Here is a 25,984-nt window from a genome sequence, read left to right as displayed (position 1 = left end):
GAAAGAGGCTGTATTAAAGAGATTAGAATAAGAGTAATATGTGAGTTTTATTTTATTCTTTTGAAAAACAAAAATGAGTACTTAATACTATCACAAAATAGATTGGCATTAACAAAGAGTGAGAAAATAGGAACAGTAATCACAGTATGTGTGTGATTGTGTTTGCATGGACCACACACACACACTCACATGCAGGATATCTCCTTGGGGCACTCCTCACAGATTCATTCATTTCCCTTCTTTCTGTTTGTGCCTTTCCATCCTGAGTGACCACTCAGACTTCATGTATTACTGCACCGCTCCCCTCACTCTGGATTTGACATCATTCCCACTTAGTTATGCCGAGTCTAATTTCTAAATGTGAAATTAAATAATATATTAATACTTTAAATATTTACTTCAATGACTAACTTTTATTCTAAGTAGTAAAATAATGTTGGGATATATAATTATCATTAGGGAAGAATTTTAAGATCTGAGTGACTGTTGCTGTTGCCAGGTAGAAAATGCATATTTGTGCTGGATTAGGAGTATTATTATGATCTTTCAGTATATTCTTTGAATAAATAAATATATTTTAAAACTTTTTATTTATAATTTTTTATATTTTTAAACCCCATTAAATATCTTGGCACTTTTGTATTCTAACCATTTTTTCCCAAAACATTAAAAAGTAACATAATTTGTTTAATTAAACCTATTAGTGACCTTTTCCATTGAATTTGAATATTTTTCACAAGAAACAACTAATGTACTTCTTCAGTGAATTTTTTTTTCATTTTTTTTCTTTGCTGTACTTTGTCTCATCTAATAGTTATATCTCAGGAAAAGACTTTGCATTCCCAATGGCCTTGATGTACCTCCTTTTAGAATGTCTTTTCTTTAATGTCACCTGCTTTGGTTTCTGCAACAAAATTTATTCAATAGCTCCCTGAAATTTGCATCATAGTGTTTCAGAGGTTGCCAGCATGACTGTAGTCAACAAATTATTTACAAACTGATTGCTTGTTATATTTTTTCTCCTTTAAGGAACAAGGTAATGGGAATGTCCAATAAGAGTTTCAAGGGAACTTTCATTCTGGTGGGCTTCTCTGACCAGCCCCAGCTGGAAAAGATACTCTTTGTGATCGTCCTGATAGCCTATTTTCTTACATTGGCAGGAAATACAGTGATTATTCTGATCTCCTCTGTAGACCCTAAACTCAAAACACCCATGTACTTTTTTCTTACTCAACTATCCCTAGTTGATATGTGTGTTACCACCAGCATTGGCCCTCAGCTGCTCTGGAACCTAAAAGGACGAGCCAAGACCATCACTTCCCTGGGTTGTGCCATTCAACTCTACGTCTCCCTGGCAACGGGCTCCACCGAGTGTGTTCTCCTGGCTGTCATGGCTTTTGATCGCTACGCTGCAGTTTGTAAACCTCTCCACTACACTACTGTGATGAACCCACAGCTGTGCCAGGCTCTGGCAGGGGTCGCGTGGTTGAGTGGGACAGGAAATGCTCTCATCCAGGGGACTGTCACCCTCCGGCTGCCTCGCTGTGGACACCGATTGCTCCATCACTTCTTCTGTGAGGTACCCTCCATGATTAAGCTTGCATGTGTGGACATCCATGCCAATGAGGTCCAGCTCTTCTTTGCTTCATTGGTCTTGCTGCTCTTGCCCTTAGCACTGATACTGACATCCTATGGACACATAGCCAGGGCGGTTGTAAGGATTAAGTCAGTGCAGGCCTGGCACAAGGCCCTGGGGACATGTGGATCCCACTTGATGGTTGTGACCCTCTTTTATGGGAGCATCACTGCTGTCTACATCCAGCCCAACAGTTCTTATTCCCAAACTCATGGGAAATTCATCTCCCTCTTCTACACAGTCGTGACCCCAATGCTCAATCCCCTCATCTACACACTGAGGAATAAAGATGTGAAAGGGGCACTGGTAAGACTATTTCACAGAGACCCAACAACATACAAATGAAGCAGAGTAAACAGTGATCAATTTTTATGACAAAAAGATCACTTTACATAACCCTTCCCTCATTAACTTCACGACCCTTAAAGAAGAGATGCAAACTCTACAGTCTGCATTGTTGTATTTGCCTTGGCCTCTGAGTCATCTGTCCTCTTGTCTTTTTCCAGGCTTCTTTTGGCCCATATGCAAAGCAACGTTTCCCCACACTCTATAAATGTCTATTATTCATGTCACTTCTGTTTCCTCACTCTCCCTCCCTACCTGCCTTTCTCTTCAATGTTCCTTCCTCCCTTCCAGTTTCCTCCTCTCTTTCCTTCCTTCCTTCCTTCCTTCCTTCCTTCCTTCCTTCCTTCCTTCCTTCCTTCCATCTTTCCTTTTACAACTCATATCACTCTTATTAACAACTCATTTCTTCTTTTCATCCCTTTTTATGATGTACTTTATAGTCATTTTTCCTGATGGTTCTACATTATATTCGTTCCCATAAATATTCCAACAATTATTGCAAACATTCAGCTCTACATCCTCATTTGTCACAATAAAAAGCTTTCGGAATTTTTTTGTGGGCAATAATAGAAATACTAGGCTAGGAAATTTAGATTTTAGCTTCATAATTTTCTCTTTGACCTTGTGCAATTCTTATTAAATAATTTGTATACTAGTATACTTTTAAGAAAAATATGAGTCTTCCAGTATAAATTGAATAAAAGATTATAAACATAATGCCTGATAATAAATTATCAATAAATACCCATTAACATGCTTCTGTCTTCTCCTCTTTGGGTCATAATATTCCTCCTATTTTTATTATTTTCAAATTTCCCCACAAATTTTTTTTTATCTTCTCAATAATTGTTTATACATTTGTATTTATATCCAAATGGAAAAATAATAATATGAAAATATTATAAAACAACTTAAACCTTGTTTTTGTATTATGGAAGAAAGAATTTATTTTCTTTATGCTATAAGAAGTATTTTTAATGGTTATAGCAGAGTTGAAAATGTTGTTTATAAAAAGAAAGTAAGTGTAGTGTGGCACTAAATTATGTTAATGGCATTTTGGAGAGGTCAGTCTGTAGACTCTCTACACCATTTATTTTCACTGTATAATCCTAGGTAAATTATTTAGTGTCTATGGGCTTTAGTTTTTTATTCCTAACATAAAAACAACCACAAAGTTTCATTGTTTTTGATAGATAGTTGAAAGGCATAGTAATAAGGACTATACAACAAGTTATTTAGTATTAAAAACTCTTGATTCTCCTATAATAATCATGATGTCACATGGGGTAGATTTGATGACAAATATACATGTTTTCCATCATAGATTGCATTGTCAATTGTTACCATTAACACTTTACTAAGATTACGTTCTATAGTCAGTGGGTACTGCTTTGGACTGTGACCAATATGTCAGTTATTTCTGTAAACAAGCCCTTTTTCATAGACAAGTTAATAGTGATTAGTCTACTCTGATTTAATGCTTTTGACTCAACTGTCATCTAATGGTTATCAGTTAACTATAACATTTCCTTTTTATTTATTTGCATGCATTTCATAGCTACAACTTTAGGAACATAGTCATTCTTCCCACCATACCCTCCCTTCCACCGACACTCCTTTTTTTTTAAAAGATTTATTTTATTTATTTGAAAACAGAGTTACAGAGAGAGGTAGAGACAGAGAGAGGTCTTCCATGGGCTGGGTCACTACCCAGATGCCCACAATGGCCAGAGCTGTGCCAATCCGAAGCCAGGAGCCAGGAGTTTTTCCTGGTCTTCCATGTGGGTGCAGGGGCCCAAGGACTTGGGCCATCTTCTGCTGCTTTCCCAGACCATAGCAGAGAGCTGGATCAGAAGAGGAGCAGCGGGACAAGAACTGGCACCGAAATGGGATGCCTGTGCTTCAGGCCAGGGCTTTTACCTGCAGCACCATAGCAGCACCCACACACACTACCCCTCTTTCTCTTCCCACCCCTGTTCCTAGACTTGTTTTGTACTAAGATCTTTTTAGTTAACTTAATACACAGAAGATTAACTCTATTCTAGGTAAAGTGTTCAGCACTTTGAATGAGAGAGAAAACAAAAGAGAAAGAGAGAAATGAAAAAAAAAAAAAAGAACAAAAACTATTCCTCAACAGTTCAGACAAGGGCTGTTCATTGCATCTTGATGATAATTTCACTTTTTTCTAAACTTAATTATCTTTATAGAGAAACCCAAGAATGATACATCTTTTGCAAGCACTTGCACATAACTATAATATGTGTGACATAAGAATATCCTCTATGGCCAGAGCCACGGCTCACTAGACTAATCCTCCACCTGTGGCGATGGCACCCCAGGTTCTAGTCCCGGTCCGGAGACCAGATTCTGTCCCTGTTGCTGCTCTTCCAGTCCAGCTCTCTACCGTGGCCCGGGAAGGCAGTGGAGGATGGCCCAAGTGCTTGGGTCCTGCGCCTGCATGGGAGACCAGGAGAAGCACCTGGCTCCTGGCTTCAGATCAGTGCGGTGCCATTGTGGGGTGAACCAATGGAAAAGGAAGACCTTTCTCTCTGTTTCTCTCTCTCACTGTCCACTCTGCCTGTCCAAAAAAAATTTTTAAAAAAATAAAAGAATATCCTCCACTTAATACACTAAAATGAAGTAATTCTTCCAGAACAAGTTTTACTATTAAGTGTCATAACACAACTCTTTGAGTACAGAGGTCCTGCATGAGAAGTTAAGGCACAGTGATGTCTTTTGTTGATTTAACAATTAACATTCTTATTTATGACATCAGTAATCACCCAAGCCTCTCGACATGAGCTGCCTAGGCTATGGAAACATTTTGGATCTACAAACTCCTTCAGTATTTCAACAATGCCATAGGTAAAGTGGAAGTTTTCTCCTCCCTTCAGAGGAAAGTACATTCTTCTTTGGTGGCCGCTTCTTTCCATTGGGGTCTCCAACAGAGGTCTTTCATATAGAACATTTTTGCCACAATGTATTATTTTTACTGCTGTGTAGTATTCCATGGTGTACATATCTCATAATTTATTTATTCAGTCATCAATTGATGGGCATTTGGGTTGATTCCATGTCTTTACTAATGTGAATTGAACTGTGGTAAACACGGAGGTACTGATAGATCTTTCATACGTTAATTTCTTTTTTTTTAACTTTTATTTAATGAATATAAATTTCCAAAGTACAGTTTATGGATTACAATGGCTTCCCCCCCATACCGTCCCTCCCACCCACAACCCTCCCCTTTCCCACTCCCTCTCCCCTTCCATTCACATCATGATTCATTTTCGATTCTCTTTATATACAGAAGATCAGTTTAGCATACATTAAGTAAAGATTTCAACAGTTTGCTCACACGCAGAAACATAAAGTGAAAAATACTGTTTGAGTACTAGTTATAGCATTAAATCTCAATGTACAGCACACTAAGGACAAAGATCCTACATGAGGAGTAAGTGCACAGTGACTCCTGTTGTTGACTTAACAAATTGACACTCTTGTTTATGGCCTCAGTAATCACCCTAGGCTCTTGTCATGAGTTGCCAAGGTTATGGAAGCCCCCTGAGTTCACTGACTCTGATCATATTTAGACAAGGCCATGGTCAAAGTGGAAGTTCTCTCCCCCCTTCAGAGAAAGGTACCTCCTTCTTTGATGACCCGTTCTTTCCACTGGGATCTCACTCAGAGATCTTTCCTTTAGTTTTTTTTTTTTTTTTCTCCCAGAGTGTCTTGGCTTTCCATGCCTGAAATACTCATACGTTAATTTCAAATCCCTTGGGTAAATTCCCTGGAGGGGGATGGCTGAATATTATTCAGGTTTCTATATTCAGGTTATATTCAATCTATATTCAGGTTTCTCAGCTATCTCCAAACTGTCTTCTACATGGGTTTTACCAGCTTACATTCCCACCAACAGTAACATTGTCAGAATTTGTTGTCTATTGATTTTTGTATGAAAGCAATTCTAACGAAGGTGTGTGAAGCCTCATTGTGGTTTTGATTTGTATTTCTCTGAAGCCTAGCAATTCTGATCATTTTTTCATGTGTCTGTTGGCCTTTTGGATTTCCTCTTTTGAAAAATGCCTGTTTAAGTCCTTTGCACAATTCTTAACTGGGTTATTAGTTTTGCTGTAGTTGAGTTTCTTGATCTCTACACATATTATGGTTATCAATCCTTTGTCAATTGCATAGTTTTCAAATATTTTCTCCCATTCTATCAGTTATCTCTTTATTTTACTGATTGTTTATTTTGGAGTGTAGAAGCTTCTCAGTTTGATGTAATACCATATGTTGATTTTGTCTTTGATTGGCTGTGCCTCTGGGGCCTTTTCCAAAAACTCTGTCTATGCCAATGTCTTGTAGGGTTTTCCCCATGTTCTCTAAAAATTTGATGGTGTTGGATCATAGATTTAGGTCTTTAATCCACTTTGAATAGATTTTAGTGAAAGGTGTAAGGTAGGATTCTTGCTTCATGCTTCTGCATGTGGAGATACGGTTTTCCCAGCACAATTTGTTGAAGAGATTATGCTTGCTCCAGGGATTGATTTAGATACCTTGTCAAAGAAAAGTTGGTTGTAGATGTGTGGGTTTACTCCTGGCATTTCTATTCTGTTCCATTGGTCTATCCATCTGTTTTGGTACTGGTACCACACTGTTTTGATGATGACTGCCCTGTAGTATGTCTTGAAATCTGGTATTGAGATAATTCCAACTTTGTTTTTGTTGTATAAAATTGCTTTAACAATTCAGGGTCTCCTGTGTTTCCATATGAATTTCAGCATTGTTTTTCTATATCTGAGAAGAATGTCTTCGGTATTTTGATTCCTATCACATTGAATCTATAAATTACTTTTGAACATGGAAGACTTTTCCATTTTGTGTGTCTTCTAATTCTTTCTTTAATGTTTTGTAATTCTCATCGTAGATATCTTTGACATCCTTGGTTAAATTTATTCCAAAGTTTTTGATTTTTTTTGGTAGCTATTGTGAATGGGATTGTGCTTAGAAACTCTTTCTCAGTCATGGCATTGTCTGTGTATACAAAGGTTGTTGATTTTTGTGTGTTGATTTTATATCATGTTACTTTCAAAACTCTTCTATGAGTACCAATAGTGTCTTAGTGGAGTCCTTTGGATCCCCATATACAGAATCATGTCATCTGAAAATATGAATAGTTTGACTTCCTCCTTCCCAATTGGTATCCCTTTGATTTCTTTGTCTTGCCCAATGGCTCTGAAATGTCTAGAACTATATTGAAAGCAATGGTGATAGTGGGCATTCCTGTCTGGTTCCAGATCTCAGCGGGAAGGCTTCTGACTTTTCTCAGTTCAGTATGATTCTGGCTGTGGGTTTGTCATAAATTCCCTTGATTGTGTTAAAGTTGTTCTTTCTATTCCCCATTGTTTAGAGTTTTCATCATGAAATGGTGTTGTATTTTGTCAAATGCTTTTTCTGCATCTGTTGAGATGATCATATGGTTTCGTTCTTCAGTGTGTCAATATGATGCATCACATTGATTGATTTGTGAATGTTGAATCATCCCTGCTTACCAGGGATAAATCCCACTTGGCCCAAATGAATGATCTTTCTGATGTGTTGTTGGATTCGATGGGCTAGAATTTTGTTGAGGATTTTTGCATCTATGTTCATCATGGAATTTGGTCTCTAATTTTCTTTCTCTGTTGTAACTTTTTCAGGTTTAGGAAGAAAGAATTTGGTAACATTCCCTCCCTTTCAATGTTTTTGAATAACTTGAGAAGAATTGGAGCTAATTCTTCTGTAAATTTTTGGTAGAATTCAGCAGTAAAGTCATCTGGTCCTGAGCTTTTCTTTGTTGGGGGGGGGCCTTTATTCCTGATTCAATTTCTGTCTTGGTAGTGGGTCTGTTTATTTTCTATGACTTCATGGCTCAATTCAGGTAGGTAGCATGTGTTCAAGAATCTATCCATTTCTTCTAGGTTTCCCAATTTGTTGGCATACAGCTCTTTGTAGTAATTTCTGATGATTCTTTTTATTTCTGTGGTGTCTGCTGTTACATTTCCTTTTTCACCCTTAATTTTGTTAATTTGCCTCTTCTCCCTTCTTTTTTGGTTAGTTGTGCCAATGATGTGTCAATTTTGTTTATTTTTTCAAACAACCGGCTCTTCATTTTGCTGATCATTTGTATTGTTTTAATGGTTTGGATTTTGTTGATTTCTTTTCTAAATTTAATTATTTATTTTCTTCTACTTGGTTTGGGTTTGGTTTGCTATTGTTTTCCTAGGTCCTTGAAATGCATGATAGCTTGTATACTTGGTGCCATTCTAATTTCTTGATGTGGGCACTAATAGATATCAACTTTTTTACTAACACTACTTTTGCTGTACTCCATAGATTTTGATATGTTGTATTGTTATCTTCATTTGTTTCCAGAAAATTTTTTATTTCTCTTTTGCTTTTTCAATAACCCAAAATTTAGGAGCATGTTGTTCAGTCTTCATCTAGTCATCTCCCTATCTACAAGTTGGATTCACCTCCTGTAGCGATATGACATACTAACTAAGTTCTCCTGAAAAGCTAGATTGTTTAATCTCTATAATTATCTGATTTATGTTTGGCTCATATTTAATTTTTATAATCACATCATCTCTTTCCTGCTAGTGTACTCAGAGATTTGTTTTTATTTTCATGACATTTATTTAATTTTGCTATTGAAATTCAATTAATTGTAAGTTTGCTTTATATTTAACAGCTTTATTATTAAAGTAAAATTTACACTCTCTATATGCAAGAGTTCCTTCTAACCATGATGGAGGATAGAAATGGAATGGCCTAGCCAGAAGCCAGAACCTCATGGGGTGACAGGCTGAGGTGAGATCAACTCAGACTGTGGAGGAGACAAATTCACCCTCCTAGAAGGGTGGAGCAAATATTTCCAAAGGGCTTATGAGGAGTCTTATGGACTATTATTCATATGCATGCCTAAAACAACTAATTTTTTGAAAAAAGAAAGGCCATATGCCTAGTCAAAATATCTCATGACCAGGAAGAAGTATCTCAGCAACCTTGGGAAATAAGCATTCATTCGCAATAGTCTCTTTTTGGCTAAGTCAGATTTTAACACATTTGTTTCATTCTCAATGTTCTTTTAAAGCACTAATTATTCAGCTAGGATGCACTCAATGAAAGCAGCACTAACACCAGTATTATATTATAAATAGCCTATTTTTCCACCTTCATAGATATTTTTAAAGAAAATTTTTATCATCATGCAATGATACATATTTCTGGAAGTGGATTGTTATATTTCAACATTTTGTATATACTGTATAATGGTCAACAGTAATTTTATATCAAAGAAAATAAAACTGTTATATGTGCCATATATAAATATGTGTCATTTGAATAAAAATGCAGTATCTGATGGGTAAGGTCATAGATCAACATATCAACAATTTATTCCTTACTCATTCAATTGATCAGTAATAACTATGCACCATTCTGTGTTTACCACTGTGAGGGATGAGATGATGCTAGCACTGTCCACAAATAATACACATCATACCTATAAAATATATTTCATAACATTTGAAAAATTAAAAGGCAATTTAAGATCATACTATATGCAAATAAACCAAGAAGACAAGTATATTCAATGTCTATATATTTGAGAAATTATTAGTAAAATATCCTCTGCTGATTAGTATTAGTTTGAAGGGAGAAATGAAAATATCAATATATGTAGGGAAAAATTCTATTTCAGGTGACAATGTACTGAATGTACATCATCTCCAAAAGATGGAAATCGGGTTATTGCCTTCCAATGATATATATATCAAGAACAAAATTAAATGGTGTCTTACATTCTTTAGGCTTTAACAGTATAAATCTTCGTGTAATTTTTCTATTTTTAATCCTTATAATCAGCACCATAAATATTTATGTAAAAACAGAGTCTGATTAAGCACAGTAAGTGTACAGAAGTGTCTATTTCCATTCTTTCACAAAAATCACAAATGTCACACTGAATAAAAAATATCATATTAATACCAATTACCAGCACTAGTCAGATGCCATAGTATCTTTCCAGTGCTGGGCCTCACTGTGTGATGTGCACAAACCTGTTCTCCAAAGCCACATCTTGTGCCTACCTTCCTCTTCTACTCCCAAGCAGTCGATGACTCTTCCCACTGTGTGCTGCCTGAAGTTGGAGCAGGAATGAAGTGAGCAGTCACAATTGTCCCAATGCTGGAATGGACCCCGAGTCCAGAGCCCAACAAAACAGTCCAGTACAAAGCAAGATCAAAGCCCATTGAAGCCACTGGTCTCTGCCTGGTGCAGGTCTCCCAGCTCCGTCCATGAGTACTGGCCAGAGACAGGAGCACTGGATTTTCCCAATGTTGTTTACACCATGGCAGGTTAGAACAGTTTTTCAAGTCAATGTCTTCCACTTACTTCTCTGTCTGAGAATATCTTTGTCTTCCAATGGAGGGAGTCTTTATCCATGCTGTGCTATGGAGAAGGGGGGCTGGGAGGTGGTAGCAACAGTTTGGCCACCAAGACTGATGCTAAACTGAGTCATATCCTAATGTCACAGTCTGGAGGGTTCAATGTAGCCCTATTGCAGCCAACAGTGTTGCCAGTACATGAATCCTTTTTGCAGTGGTCATGAGTTTCCACCTGGGTCTTGAACGTATCCAGAAATTCCATTTGTGGACATTGGCCTAGGCACAGGAGCTATAAGTCTCTTCCCAGTGCTGAGTTTAGCCACGGTAGGCCTGGTCCCGGATTCCAATTCTAAGTTCTGCCCTCAATTCCCTCTCATTCTTCAAAACAAGAGGAATCCCTTGACTCTGTGCCACCTGGAGTTGGAGGTGGGGTGACATAGGCAACTCTTTCCTTTCTGCCTTTTCTTCTCAACACTTGTTGAACCTTTTCAGGAAAAAAAAATTACTAATGAAAAACAATGATAGCACAGTAATTGCGAAAGTTAGAGATACTAAATTCTGTTATGATTAGTTGGAGGTTTTTTGTGTTTAAAATATGTTATCCCTCTTAGTATTTTTTTTGTTTGTTCTACTTAATACTTTTGGTTGAATACTGTAATCAATACACAATTATTCTTAAGTGCTGAAACTTAACTGAAATGTGATCACTGTTAACTATAAGAGTGGGAATAAGAGAGGGAAGAGATGTGCAATTCGGGACATGCTCAAGCTGACTTACCTCAAACGGTAGAGTTAGAAACATACCAGAGGATTCTAATTCAATCCCATCAAGGTGGCATGTACCAATGCCATCTCACTAGTCCCGGTGATCAATTTCAGCTCACAATTGATCATAATGATAGGACTAAGAACCAAAAGGATCACATAAACAAGAATAGTGTCTGCAAATACTAGCTGATAGAATCAAAAAGGGAGAGAACGATCCAACATGGGAAGTGAGATACACAGCAGACCCATAGAATGGCAGATGTCCTAAACAGCACTCTGGCCTCAGAATCATCCCTTAAGGCATTCGGATCTGGCTGAAATGCCCATGAGAGTATTTCAGGCATGGAAAGCCAAAACACTCTGGCAAAAAAATAAATAAATAAAAATAAAAATAAAAAACACCTAAATGAAAGATCTCCGTGAGTGAGATCCCAGTGGAAAGAACGGGTCATCAAAGAAGGAGGTACCTTTCTCTGAAGGGGGGAGAGAACTTCCACTTTGACCATGGCCTTGTCTAAATATGATCAGAGTCGGTGAACTCAGGGGGCTTCCATAGCCTTGGCAACTCATGACAAGAGCCTAGGGTGATTACTGAGGCCATAAACAAGAGTGTCAATTTGTTATGTCAACAACAGGAGTCACTGTGCACTTACTCCTCATGTAGGATCTTTGTCCTTAGTGTGCTGTACATTGAGATTTAATGCTATAACTAGTACTCAAACAGTATTTTTCACTTTATGTTTCTGCGTGTGAGCAAACTGTTGAAATCTTTACTTAATGTATGCTAAACTGATCTTCTGTATATAAAGAGAATCGAAAATGAATCATGATGTGAATGGAAGGGGAGAGGGAGTGAGAAAGGGGAGGGTTGTGGGTGGGAGGGAAGTTATTTGGGGGAAGCCATTGTAATCCATAAGCTGTACTTTGGAAATTTATATTCATTAAATAAAAGTTAAGAAAAATCTAACAGAGTGAAATAAAGTGTAAACTGAGGGTACAATATCTTTGTTTCTTAAGTGTAGATGATGGTTCTTACCTAAAATACTTAACTGAACTTGACTGTTGTGCTTAAAAGAGATTTGGAGGCTGGCACTGTAGTGTGGTAGAGTAAGCCTCTGTTATGGTGCTGGTGTTTCATGTGGGTGCTAGTTTGCGTCAGCTGTTCTGCTTCAGATCCAGCTCCCTGCTGGTGGCCTGGGAACACAGTAGAGGATGGCCCAAGTGCTTGGGTTCCCTCACACACAGGGGAGACCCCACAGGAGCTCCTGGATCCTGGCTCTGGTTTGGCCATTTTGGGAGTGAACCAGCAAATGGAAAATGCTTTCTCTTTGTCTCTCCCTCTCTTGTCTGTAATTCAGCCTCTCGAATAAATGAATAAATCTTTTAAAAAATGAGATTTGATCATCTCTGTAACTGTTAATTGTCTTCAAAGGACAAATGAAGAAAATAAAATTATTTCTTTCATCCATAATACTGGTTATCTTCTAACACATAATGTAGCAAGACTTATTAGGCTTATTTTCTCTTATGTCCCATCTTCTAAAATTTTAACTTCTGAGATGGAGGCAAGGATTTTTCTTTTGTTCACTGCTATATCCCATCCCAAGTGCATGGAGCAGTCCCTGGAACTGAAAGACACTGAATGAGTGTATTTTGGCAATGTGGAAGTCATTGAGAAATATTCAAGAAACTGTCAGAAAAACTGTCAGAGCCAAAAGGGCATACCCTGGGAAAATAGGAAATGGAGGCAGAGAAGGAATGAGATACTATTTTTGGTTTTTTTACAAAGTCATGTAGAACTATTTGACTTTAAATTATGTACATATATTACTTTAAAAAATAAATTTAAATGTAAAACCATCAAGTTTAAAAATAAAGAGATGCACATTGAATGATATTTGGTTGGGCTAAAATTTTGATTTGTTTCACTTCAGATGTTAAACACAGTTACAGTTGTGAAACACTCAACATATATACCTCAGGAAGCCTCCCATAAAGGACATAATAATTTTGTTTTATTCTTGTTATATTTAAATAGAAATAGCATGAAAAGTACAAGAAACATGCAATAAGGTATTCATGGAATCAATAGATCTCTCCTTGGCTCTTTATTCCCTTCTCAATTTTCCACTTTTCCCAATATACCTATACATATATTAGCATTTATGGCATATCTGTGTATATGTACAAGTATTGTTATGTAAGTATATTCATTTACATGTGTATGTTGATAAGTTAATGAAGAGATAACCCTTTATGTTGCTTTATAAACATGATCATGAATTTTTTTTCCTTACCTACTTAAATTTGAGACACTTCTAATTCTGTGGCTATGGACTTGCCTCATTGTTTTTAATGAATGTATAGAATTGCATTGTAAAGATGTATTGAACAACTTCAGGATTGGTAGTCATTATTGATACATTTAATCCCTTGCTAGACCAAATAACATTGTAAGGAAGTTCTTTGTATATCTACCTCTGAGTATTGTGTAAGAATCTATGGAGCCAGAACTGCTGTGCCAATAGATATGTTCATTCTTACGTATGATATACAATTATAAATTACTTTACAATAAGGCTAAATCAAAGGGGATTTCCAGCATGATATAAAATGAAATATTTTTCCCTTTGCTAGTTTGATAAGTGTGACCCCTAAATGGTCACAATACCTGCCAAAGACAGGATCCTGGAACTCTACCTGGGTCTCCTATGTGAGTGGCAGAGGCTCAAGCACTCTATCCATCCTCTGCTGCCTTCCCAGGTGAACCAATAGGGAACAGGATAAGCAGGGAAGCAGCTGGGACTTGAACTCACACTCACATGGGATGCTAGCTTTGTAATTGGGAGCTTAACTTGCTGTGTCACAATGCCCACCCTTTATTAGAAATTTTTCTTGATTTCTCTGAGCTTCTCTCACTTTTTAGTCTCTCTGGTTCTTTTCTCCTGGACATGTTGGCGACAGTAGTTGCTAATTATGCTGACTCTCAGAGATTTAAACAGAAGAATGAGACTATGATGGTAATGGCATGAAAACTCATGGGAAAGTTCCCTGTGGATCTATAGACTGTATGAATGACCATAAATAGGAGTTGGTTGTTTAAAAATGACCCTGCAGTAGATCAGAGTGCTTGATACTACAGAAGACTGAGAAGATACTTAAACAGCAAGCCTATCTGAGTATAATGTTTGAGCTCCTCATCTCTGTGTCACATACTTGGCAAGCTGATGAACTGCAGGTAAATGCAGAAGGGATTTTGGGAGGGAAGGCTAGTCAAAAGTTAAAACCACTTTCCTTACTTAGGCTTCATAATTGCTATAAAGAGAGTATTCAGGAGTAAAACTGTAAAGTAAGTTGTAAAAACATGTTAAAAAACTAATTCTACAAGTCACACATATTTTTGTTTGAGATATGAGCACTACAATTATAGAAAATGTACTGATGATTTATACTTTGTGTGTCTGTGTGGGTGCAAACTGTTGAAATCTTTGCTTAGTATAGAGTTGATCTTCTGTGTACAAAGATAATTAAAAATGAATCTTAATGAAGAATGGGATGGGAGAGGGAGTAAGAGGTAGTAGGGCGGGAGTGGGATGGGAGGACGGGTATGAGGGAAATAACTGCTATATTCCAAAAGCTGTACTAATGAAATTTATATTTATGAAATAAAAGCTTTAAAAAATTAAATGTACTGATACAGGTTTCAAAGTATTACATTATTCAAATTTTTACCTCTGAATTTACTAAGACTATAAACTTGGGCAAGTCTTATAACCTCTTGGTACCTGAGTATCCTCTGTAATGTTAGTAACTAAATAACTCTTACTTTTGAGGCTTACTGTGGGAACAAGATAAATATACATATGAGTATAATATATAGACTTACACCTGAAAGCAAATATTCATATAAAGTTTTGTTTTATGCATAAATTTGGTAAAATGTTATTCACTATTTCATTATGAGAAGAACTGTGGAAAAATATAAGTAGCTACTCAAGTTGTTTACTTTTAGAAACTTTTGTTTTCATTTAAATATTTTCAGGCAAGCCTTTAAAGCTCATTTTTACTTTGAAACTTCTATTAAATTACAAAGTTTGTAGATACCAATATGGGTTTTGTGTAGAGAACAATTGATCACTTAAGGCCTGCAATTCAGCTAAATCAAAGGTTGTTTAAATCTGTGACAGATTTAACCTGTTAGAATAATGAAATCTGGTAGGCAGAGAGCATGAGATTAAAACCATAGCAAAGGTCGTCAGATAATGCCATTAGGAAGATAATGTGGGTCACAGGTGAACTAAATCTGTAACTGCTATTCCTATTTTGTTTTATTAACATATTATGTTGGAATCAAGTTTAGAAAGTTAATGAAGAATGTATTAAGATGTACACTTCTTTTAAAAAATGGGCTCCATGTTTTCTTTTTTTTTTTTTTTTTTTTTTTTGACAGGCAGAGTGGACAGTGAGAGAGAGAGAGAGAGAGAGAGAAAGGTCTTCCTTTGCCGTTGGTTCACCCTCCAATGGCCGCCGCGGCCGGCGCGCTGCGGCCGGCGCACCACGCTGATCCGATGGCAGGAGCCAGGAGCCAGGTGCTTTTCCTGGTTTCCCATGGGGTGCAGGGCCCAAGCACCTGGGCCATCCTCCACTGCACTCCCTGGCCACAGCAGAGGGCTGGCCTGGAAGAGGGGCAACCGGGACAGAATCCGGCGCCCCGACCGGGACTAGAACCCGGTGTGCCGGCGCCGCTAGGCGGAGGATTAGCCTAGTGAGCCGCGGCGCCGGCCTCCATGTTTTCTTAAGCCACTTGGACAGATACTTAGAACTCTATGTTTGCTCCCTTACACTTTGCATTTCCTTGAGATTTATAGATCCTTTTATCTCTTAACACCAATTTGTCAACCTCAGGGAAACCATTCACATATTTTTGCTTGACATTTAGGTAAATTAAATTCCATTAATATCCCCCATAATTATTTTATACAGCCAGAAAAGCAAGAACTCCCCATAGTCCTTTTTAAGCAAATTAAGTGAGTTACCTGAGTGATTCTTTTTTTTAAAATATTTACTTACTTATTTGAAAGTCAGAGTTACACAGCAGAGGTAGCAGAGGCAGACAGAGAGTTCTTCCATCTGATGGTTCACTCCCCAATTGGCCGCAACGGCTGGAACTATGTCGATCTGAAGCCAGAAGCCAGGAGCCTCCTCTGGGTCTCCCATGTGGGTGCAGGGGCTCAAGGATTGGGCCATCCCCTACTGCTTTCCCAGGCCATAGCAAAGAGCTGGATTGGAAATGGAACAGCTGAGTCTCTAACCAGTGTCCATATGGGAAGCTGGTGGTGCAGGCCAGAGTGTTAACCCACTGCACCACAGCGCTGGCTACCTGAGTGACTCTAACACCTTTAACTCTTATTTCCAATTTTCCTTATACTCCTTCCTATATTCATATAGTCAACAGATATCTATAATACTTATAATTATATATCAATAATACTATATGTATAATATATATTTAATATAATTAAGCATTTGTTAGAACATTAGTATTTATACATTACTTTTTTCTTTCTTCTCCACTATTCACCTCTCTCAAGTTTATTTTCTGAACTTATCCTTGCAGTTATTTGGTTATTAATTTCACCTCTATGTTCCTATAAATCTTCCATATCTAGGTATACAAAAAGTGTTCAGAAAACCAAGATAGCACTCTACATATTCTTCTTTAATAGCTTTATTCTTCCCCTGAAGTAAAGTACATGATTTGGTTTTATTCATAATAATCCAAGGGTATCACAGAAACTCAATAGCACTTAGTAACAAAAAGATATATTTCTGCCTATTTGGAGAGAGGTGACAGAAAAATATAAAGATTATGAAATAATATGATGACACATTTTTAAGTGTAAGAGAAGAAAACTGGCTTTTCTCAGATACAGAAAAATATGTGAGTGAAGACAACCAAATAATGAGATTTTGAAAGTTGTTTTAGGAAGAAAACAAACCAATTATGGTAAAGAAAGGAAAGCATTCTACAATTAACTGTCCTTTTTAAAATTCTGGTTATATAAAAAACTAAAATAAAAAAGCTGACTAAAGGATATCCTTCTATAAGAAATCCTGCAACACAGATGTTTTCCCCTGACCAGATCATATAAAAAAACATTTGGTCCAGAGTATATATGAAGATAAAATTTTTCCTCAGGATTCATTTAAAATATATTTTATCATTGTCCTGGCAATGGTGTCTGTCCCATTTTGAAAGAAATATGATACAAAACATAACTATATTTCTAAAGTACTTTTATTAAAAATTGTCACAAGATATGATTTATAAAATAAGAAATCCTAAGAAAGTAATTAACTTCGTTTTTTATTTATTTATTTATTTTTAACTTCGTTTTCTAAGGAGATCAAAGATACCTGGAAATTTCCAGAATCCTTCCAGTGTAATTTTTACCATGCAAGTAGTCCTGCCAGGTACTGACTATATTCCCCTATGCCTTTTGTATTATTTCATGAAGCTATTTTCTCTTTAAATTTCAAAGTAATTCACACTGAATTTTCATGAATATACTATGAAGCTTGCATACAAATATTTTAATTATCATTATCCAGTTGAACAAAAAGACAATAAAATCAAAATCCACTGATTTTTAGTAAATAGAATAAATAAACTTATTGGTTGATAAGATGTATCAACTTAAGAATTAACAATAAAAGTCTAACATATCAGAGTTGAGTAAGATACAGCATTTTTAAAAAAGATTTATATAATTTATCTCTGTTTTCAAGAAGAAAATAGTATATATGTGTATGCACACAATGTGTACATATGAATTGAATGTGGAAAATGTTAAAAATTCTTAAATTTTAAATTAAATAACCAAAAAATTTTAAAATAGAAATAATGATAATAAAAGAAAGTCAAAGTGACAGAGACAGGAAGAAACACAGAAAGAAATCTTCCGTCTGCTACTTCACTCAAGTACTTGAATCATCTTCTCCTCCTTTCCCAGGCACATTAGCAAGCATCGGCATCAGAAGTGGAGCATCTGGGACTTGAACCAGTGCTTCCACATGGGATGCCAGTGTTGCAGGTGGTGCCTAATCAGATGCACCAAAAGGCTGGCCCCAAAATAAGAAATATTTTACCTCTGTTTTGACTTCTTGTGCTTGGAATGAAAAAGTATCTGGGTTGAGTTGTAGTTCAGTATCAGTGAAAGTAATTGAGATCATAGCTGAAAATAGTGATATCAAGATGTTAATGTAATATAACATATCTGAACATCAAAAGGAAAAGTTATGATTACTGGTTTCAACTAATTAAAATTAATTAATATGTAGTAAATGTCTACCATGTGTAATATATACTAGGGCATGATTAAGTCACATGCTTACTCAAAAAATATATAGAAGCAATCTAGTAAGGAAAACAAGAGAAAAAGAAAATCTCTTTCATAAATTTTTGACACAGAGAGAGGGGTACATATCCTTCCCCCACCTCTACGTATAAATATATATAATAAAATGTGGAGCATATCATGAAAGAAATATAAATAAAGTACTATAGAGAGTAAATAAAGAACAGGAAACAATAATATTTTTATATAAGAATGTTTTTTACAAAATGGATACCCTGGTGAAATTTCTCTTCAGCATAGACACAAGAGAGAAGTAGGAAATTTGGCTACATCAGCGTATGGGTCTGCTTAGTTCAACCCATTATTATGTGAGCCCTGGAATCTGTGACTGAACTTTAACATAACTGTGGTAGAATATGAAGAGTCACTGAAGAATTTAGAGTTCAGCTGTAAGTGATCAAATGTAAATGAATGAAATGTTTCTCCAAAGAAGCTAGGATGCTATGAAAATGAGAGAATAATTATAAGTATCAATTTGAAAGTTAGGGGTCATGAGCCATAGCCATGTCTGTGTGTCTGCTACCATGTTTTTGGTTGGATACAGATTAAATAGACAGTATGAGAAAAGAATTGGTCCTGATGACAACTTAGATAACACAGGCAATTGCAATTCAAAGGAATTATTATTTTCTGGGTACCAAAAAAATTGTGATGCTATAGACAAAATTAGTTCAATTTTGGAGTCAGTGATTCTATGGTTAGCATGAAGTATGTATTACTCCATCTAGTTTATCACTGGTACTAATTGCTCCAACTCTATCCATTTTTATAATTCAGATGATGTCAACTTAAAAAAATGTATCTGACAGCTGAATCCACATATCCCACTAAGCTGGATCTCAAAATGGAGATGAATAGAACCAACTAAGAAGATTACAAAAACAAATACTCAGGGGATCCCAAGCTGATTCCCTAGCAGTCTTATTATGTTTACTGTTCCTAGTATATATTTACTAATTGTTTATTATAAATACCATTATTCACTGCATATGAATGCACACAAATAAAATTAATACAATATGGGAATTCACAATTAAGCAAGTAAATAATATTTTCAGAGAGCTTTTATTTAATAAATCTAAATTTCCTAAGTACAACTTTTGGAGTATAGCGGTTCTTCACTCCATACCCACCCTCCCATCCAGAAACCATCCCACCTCCTACTCCCTCTCCCATCCCATTCTTCATCAAGATTCATTTTTAATTATCTTAATACACAGAAGATCAACTCTATACTAAGTAAAGATTTCAACAGTTTGCACCCACACATACACACAAAGTATAAAGAACTGTTTGAAGACTAATTTTACTGTTAATTCTCATAGTACAATATATTAAGGACAAAGGACATACATGGGGAGCAAGTACACAGTGACTCCTGTTGTTGATTTAACAATTGACACTCTTATTTATGACATCAGTGATCACCTGAGGCTCTTGTCATGAGCTGCCAAGGCTATGGAAGCTTTTTGAGTCCACAAACTCTGACATTATTTAGACAAGGCCATAATCAAAGTGGAAGTTCTCTCTTCACTTCAGAGAAAGGTACCTTGTTCTTTGATGAACCCTTCTTTCCACCAGCATCTCAATCACAGAGATCTTTCATTTAGGTCATTTGTTGCCACAGTGTCTTGGCTTTCCATGCCTGAAATGCTCTCATGGGCTTTTTAACCAGATCTGAATGTCTTTTTCCCCACATCCTCACCAGCATCTGTTGTTTGTTGATTTCTGTATGAAAGCCATTCTAACCGGTGTGAGGTGAAACCTCATTGTGGTTTTGATTTGCATTTCCCTGATGGCTAGCAATCCTGAACATTTTTTCGTGTGTCTGTTTGCCATTTGGATTTCCTCTGCAAATATATAATATTAATAGTTATTGTGACACATATAACAAGTTGGATAGTTGAAACTTTTTTTAAGATTTATGTATTTGAAAGGCAGAATTACAGAGAGAGGAAAATACAGAAAGAGACGGAGGGAAACAAAGAGAGAGAGGGAGAGAGATAGAGAATCTGTCTGCATCCCATATGGCCACAACAGCCAGGGCTGGGCCAGTAAAAAATCAGGATCTTAGAATTCTATAGAAGTATCCTATGTAGGTTGCAGGAGCCCAATACTTGGGCTTTCCCAGGCACATTGGCAGGGCCAGATCAGAAGTGGAAGTACTGGGACTCAAAACAGCACCCATGTGGGATGCAGGAAGCACCCCAACCTACTATGCCACAATGCTGGTCCAGTACTAGAATATGAAGGAAGAATGAAAATACCTTTTAAAAAAACATAGAAAATCATCATACACGTTTAGTAAAATATGACAGTCAAGAAAAGAAAGGAAATATTTTCATTCAAAATTATATCATAAATATGTGACTTGAGTGGGGGAAGAGCAGAAGAGATTGGAGACATGAGAATAAGGAAGGGAGAGATAAAGGGAAAGTGATTATACTGTTGAAAATCCTGAGGGTTTAGAAATCCATACATAGCCTCAAATTTCAGAGGTACAAATATATGAACCTCTTATTGATGATTTTTCACAGAAGTCAAAATTCTTCAAATTTAACAAGATATTTTTAAAATAGCATTTTCACAGAAAGTACATTTCTAAGGTCTGATTATTTTGTGATCTTGTTTGCATTTTTTAATTTTGCCCTTATTTTCAAATTATTTTTAGTAGAATGAGCATTAAAATTTGGAAAGAGTAAAAAGAACCCTGATGCTCCATCCTCTCAACGTGCAGATGTAGATATGTGCTCCAGTTCCTGTGGTGTTTCTTCTCAGGATCAATGTGAAGACGATGTGCACACAAGATGCCTTGGCTCTGTCTCGGCTTCAGATCCATCTGCTTTCCTCCTGCCATCCTTTGTTTGATCGGGTTTGGAAAACTCTACCTTTTCCCAGTCAGTTTTCATCTTTACTCTGTTGTCACTTCTAAATATCCATGATGTATATAGTTGGTAGTATTGATATTAAATCTTTTTAAAAGAGAAGATACTAAATTCCAGAGGGAGTGAATAACAGACTTGAGGGTCCACTAAATGAGGAATTTTTCACAGCTACCATACTGGCACCTTTTAGACTCTTTTCTCAGTAATCTTTCAATATTATGTTGATGGTGTTGACCTAACATTTGACCATAATCAGGATATAGAGGCAAACGGTCTAATTTTGCTGCCATCAGGATATAGATGCAGATAGAGCAAAAATGAGAATTGGATAGCAACATCTCTGGCCTCTAATTCTCAGGGTCTACCTCTTACCCTTGATAACCATCTCTACCAGTGGACATTCAGAGGTCCTTGCTGGAATTTCACCTGTAAGTGCCAATATGGTGAACAGCAACCAGAGCTCACTAGATGATTTTATCTTACTGGGCTTTTCTGACCGCCCCTGGCTAGAGACCCCACTCTTTGTGATCTTTATGGTGGCCTATATCTTTGCTCTATTTGGAAATATCTCCATTATCCTAGTTTCCCGTCTGGATCCTCAGCTTGACAGTCCCATGTACTTTTTTGTCTCAAACCTGTCCCTTCTGGATCTCTGCTATACTACCAGCACCATCCCACAGATGCTAGTCAACCTTAGAGGACCCAAAAAGACAATTAGCTATGGAGGTTGTGTCGCTCAGCTCTATATTTTTTTAGCCTTGGGTTCCACGGAATGTATACTTCTGGCCATCATGGCCTTTGACCGTTACGCAGCCATTTGCAAGCCTCTTCACTACCCGATCATCATGAATCAGAGACGCTGCATCCACATGGCTGCTGGAACCTGGATTAGTGGTTTTGCTAACTCGCTTGTCCAGTCCACTCTCACAGTGGTGGCTCCAAGATGTGGACACAGGGTGGTGGACCATTTCTTCTGTGAAGTTCCCGCCCTTTTGAAACTAGCCTGTACTGATACTCGTGTGAATGAAGCTGAGCTCAACGTATTAGGGGCTTTGCTTCTCTTGGTGCCACTCAGCCTCATCATGGGCACCTATGTGTTCATCGCTCAAGCAGTAATGAAAATCCGCTCTGCTGAAAGTCGCTGGAAAGCCTTTAACACCTGTGCTTCACATTTGCTTGTGGTGGGCCTCTTCTACTTTACAGCCATCAGTATGTATGTTCAGCCTCCCTCTAGCTATTCTCGTGACAGGGGGAAGATCATGGCTCTCTTCTATGGCATTGTCACACCTACCCTCAACCCATTTATCTATACATTGAGGAACAAGGATGTGAAAGCTGCCCTGAGAAGGACGCTGACTAAGGAGTTTTGGATCAAGGCAAGATGACCACTGAAAATAAGACCTAAGCAGTTATGATGGATGTGTTTTCCTTTTAAAGATGTTGCACATGTATATAATAGTTGACCAAGGGGTATATCTAGTGGCCCAAATGTTCATAAGTGGAACAATCAACACTCGGTGAAATCCATATAGCACTTATTACTTACGAAAATACAATAACACACCTATATCTGTAAATGATACAAACCAAGACATTAGTGGATGCCTGAAACTTTGAATAGCACCAAATCCTAAAATTTAATGTCTTTTTTTAAAATTTTATTTAAGGTAAACATATTTTATGTATTTCATTTATACTGATTTGGGAACATAGTGACGCTTCCCACTCTACCCTCCCTCACACACATGCTCCCATGCCTCCTCCATCTTTCTCTCTTATTTCTTCCCTCAATTTTTACAATGATCTACCTTCAGTTTACTTTTCATCTTAACTAAACTGTGGACATAAGTTTTGTGTCGTGAAGTTCCACTGCAAACTATCATAAATTTCCCTTCTTCACGATTTCAGACAGAAGAGTAATTCTTACCATACATCTTAGCAGCTTTATCATATGATTGTTTCCTTCCTGATAAAACTGCATATTTTCATCTTTTTGCTTAAAGCAAGTACTTTATGTCTTCTCTTTGGAATATTCAAAATGCCTGCATCCTTACTCTAGCACTTTAGGGCCATTATTAGGCACACTAAGAGTTATTTGGACATAAGTACTGTGATACCATTACAGCTAATCTGATAACAAAGACAGCTACAAAGTGACTAACAGAAGGTTATCCTACACAGGATAACCTAACACAGGATGCACTACAGAAAGGGGTGATTCATATCTACAGAATGACAGCAGAACTGTAAGAAATTTAATAATGTTATTCAAAATGGCATACAGTTTTAAACTTATCAATTCCGTATTTGTGAAATTTGCTGTGTAATATTTTTCAAATATTTTAATCATTCTTTTTAAAAACATTATGTTCTCCCTGATTGGTGAAAACTAACAGAGCACCAAAAAGGAAACCTGTTAAAGTGAAATGAACACTATGAGAAATGGTGACTTGATCAGCCCTTGCCCTGACTGTTGATGAACAACTTAATACGTTATCCCTCTTAGTATTTTTTTTGTTTGTTCTACTTAATACTTTTGGTTGAATACTGTAATCAATATACAGTTTTTCTCAAGTGTTGAAACTTAACTGAAAAGTGATCACTGTTAAATGTAAGAGTGGGAATAAGAGAGGGAAGAGATGTGCAATTCGGGACATGCTCAAGCTGACTTACCTCAAACGGTAGAGTTAGAAACATACCAGGGGATTCCAATTCAATCCCATCAAGGTGGCATGTACCAATGCCATCTCACTAGTCCCAATGATCAATTTCTGTTCACAATTGATCATAATGATAGGACTAAGAACCAAAGGGATCACATAAACAAGAATAGTGTCTGCAAATACTAGCTGATAGAATCAAAAAGGGAGAGAACGATCCAACATGGGAAGTGAGATACTCAGCAGACCCATAGAATGGCAAATGTCCTAACAGCACTCTGGCCTCAGAATCAGCCCTAAGGCACGAAGATCTGGCTGAAAATCCCATAAGAATATTATAGGCATGGAAAAGCCAAAACACTCTGGAAAAAAAAAAAAAAAAACACTAAATGAAAGATCTCCATGAGTGAGATCCCAGTGGAAAGGACAGGTCATCAAAGAAGGAGGTACCTTTCTCTGAAGGGAGGAGAGAACTTCCACTTTGACTACGACCTTGTCTACGACCTTGTCTACATATGATCAGAGTTGGTGAACTCAAAAGGCTTCCATAGCCTTGGCAACTCATGACAAGAGCCTAGGGTGATTACTGATGCCATAAACAAGAGTGTCAATTTGTTAAGTCAACAACAGGAGTCACTCCTCATGTAGGATCTCTGTCCTTAATGTCCTGTACATTATGATTTAATGCTATAACTAGTACTCAAACAGTATTTTTCACTCTGTGTTTCTATGTGGGTGCAAACTGTTGAAATTTTTACTTAATATGTGCTAAACTGATCTTCTGTATATAAAGAGAATTGAAAAGGAATCTTGATGTGAATGGAAGGGGGGAGGGATTGGGAAAGGGGAGGGTTGCGGGTGGGAGGGACGTTATGGGGGGGGAAGCCATTGTAATCCATAAGCTGTACTTTGGAAATTTATATTCATGAAATAAAAGGTAAAAAAATTAAAATATGTTTTTTGACATAACAATAACTGTATATATTTCTGAGGTACAGTATGGTATTTCAATGTGTGTATATAATGTGTACTGATCAAAGTGTAATTCAGTTCCTTGTCATAGTTTTATAATTACAGAAGCAGCAAGGCTCCATTCAATATTTTGGAACGTGGACAACTAGAACTGGTTGGGAGAAGGCTCCTGTAACTGCTTTTAAAAACTTAACCCATCAATCAAGAGATATTTACCCTTAACCCAAACCACTAGTTAATCCAGTTCCAACAAGAAAAAATGGTACATATATAGAGAAAAGGATATTTAGAAAATAGAATCCAGAGGAAATTAGAAATGCTCCTATCTTTTGGAAAAACATGCTACTCTTTACTATCCAAAGAGAAGCAAGATATGGCAGCAGGCAATGCTGCAGTAACAGCATGATTTGTTCCTCTCTGTTCTTTTTCTCATTCACTGTGTCACTTGCAGTTCTTGTCACTTCTTTACTGAAGGGTTCTTTATGACAGTTGCCTCAGTTTTAATATTTTACACATAGAATCCCTTTCCAGGCAAGATGATATCTCCCCAGCAGGAAGCCAATATCACTAATAAATTACTAATTTAAAAAATGTAGGCCGGCGCCACGGCTCACTAGGCTAATCCTCCACCTTGCAGCGCCGGCACACCGGGTTCTAGTTCCAGTCGGGGAGCCAGATTCTGTCCCAGTGGCCCCTCTTCCAGGCCAGCTCTGTGCTGTGGCCAGGGAGTGCAGTGGAGGATGGCCCAAGTGCTTGCGCCCTGCACCCCATGGGAGACCAGGATAAGTACCTGGCTCCTGCCATCGGATCAGCGTGGTGCGCCGGCAGCAGCGTGCCAGCCGTGGTGGCCGTTGGAGGGTGAACCAATGGC

At 37.2% G+C, this 25,984-nt stretch overlaps 3 protein-coding genes across 4 annotated transcripts in view; all 3 read left to right on the top strand.

Moving 5' to 3' along the window:
- Window positions 1–1,039: 1,039 nt before the first annotated feature.
- Window positions 1,040–1,981, top strand: LOC138849887 (olfactory receptor 2G3-like). The gene has a single exon (XM_070074941.1). The coding sequence runs from the start codon at window positions 1,040–1,042 to the stop codon at window positions 1,979–1,981; it is 942 nt and encodes a 313-aa protein (XP_069931042.1).
- Window positions 1,982–4,758: 2,777 nt separating this feature from the next.
- Window positions 4,759–25,984, top strand: part of LOC100340841 (olfactory receptor 14J1) — a 55,992-nt gene continuing 34,766 nt past the window's right edge. Inside the window, exon 1 of one of the 2 annotated variants that reach the window (XR_011389037.1) lies at window positions 4,759–4,846. The gene's annotated coding sequence lies outside the window, so the exon portion shown is untranslated. Of the gene's footprint in view, window positions 4,847–21,072; window positions 21,494–25,984 lie in introns of those variants that run through there. The other variant, XR_011389039.1, reaches the window with a different exon arrangement.
- LOC100338572 (olfactory receptor 2B2-like) lies at window positions 21,489–24,912 on the top strand. Its single transcript, XM_070074839.1, has one exon. The coding sequence runs from the start codon at window positions 21,922–21,924 to the stop codon at window positions 22,864–22,866; it is 945 nt and encodes a 314-aa protein (XP_069930940.1). The 5' UTR covers window positions 21,489–21,921; the 3' UTR covers window positions 22,867–24,912.

This window comes from Oryctolagus cuniculus, chromosome 5 (assembly GCF_964237555.1).
Source record: "Oryctolagus cuniculus chromosome 5, mOryCun1.1, whole genome shotgun sequence".
NCBI classification, from domain to species: Eukaryota; Metazoa; Chordata; class Mammalia; order Lagomorpha; family Leporidae; genus Oryctolagus; species Oryctolagus cuniculus.
Note: the sequence above shows the minus strand (reverse complement) of the source record. Positions and strands in the feature narration are given on the sequence as shown.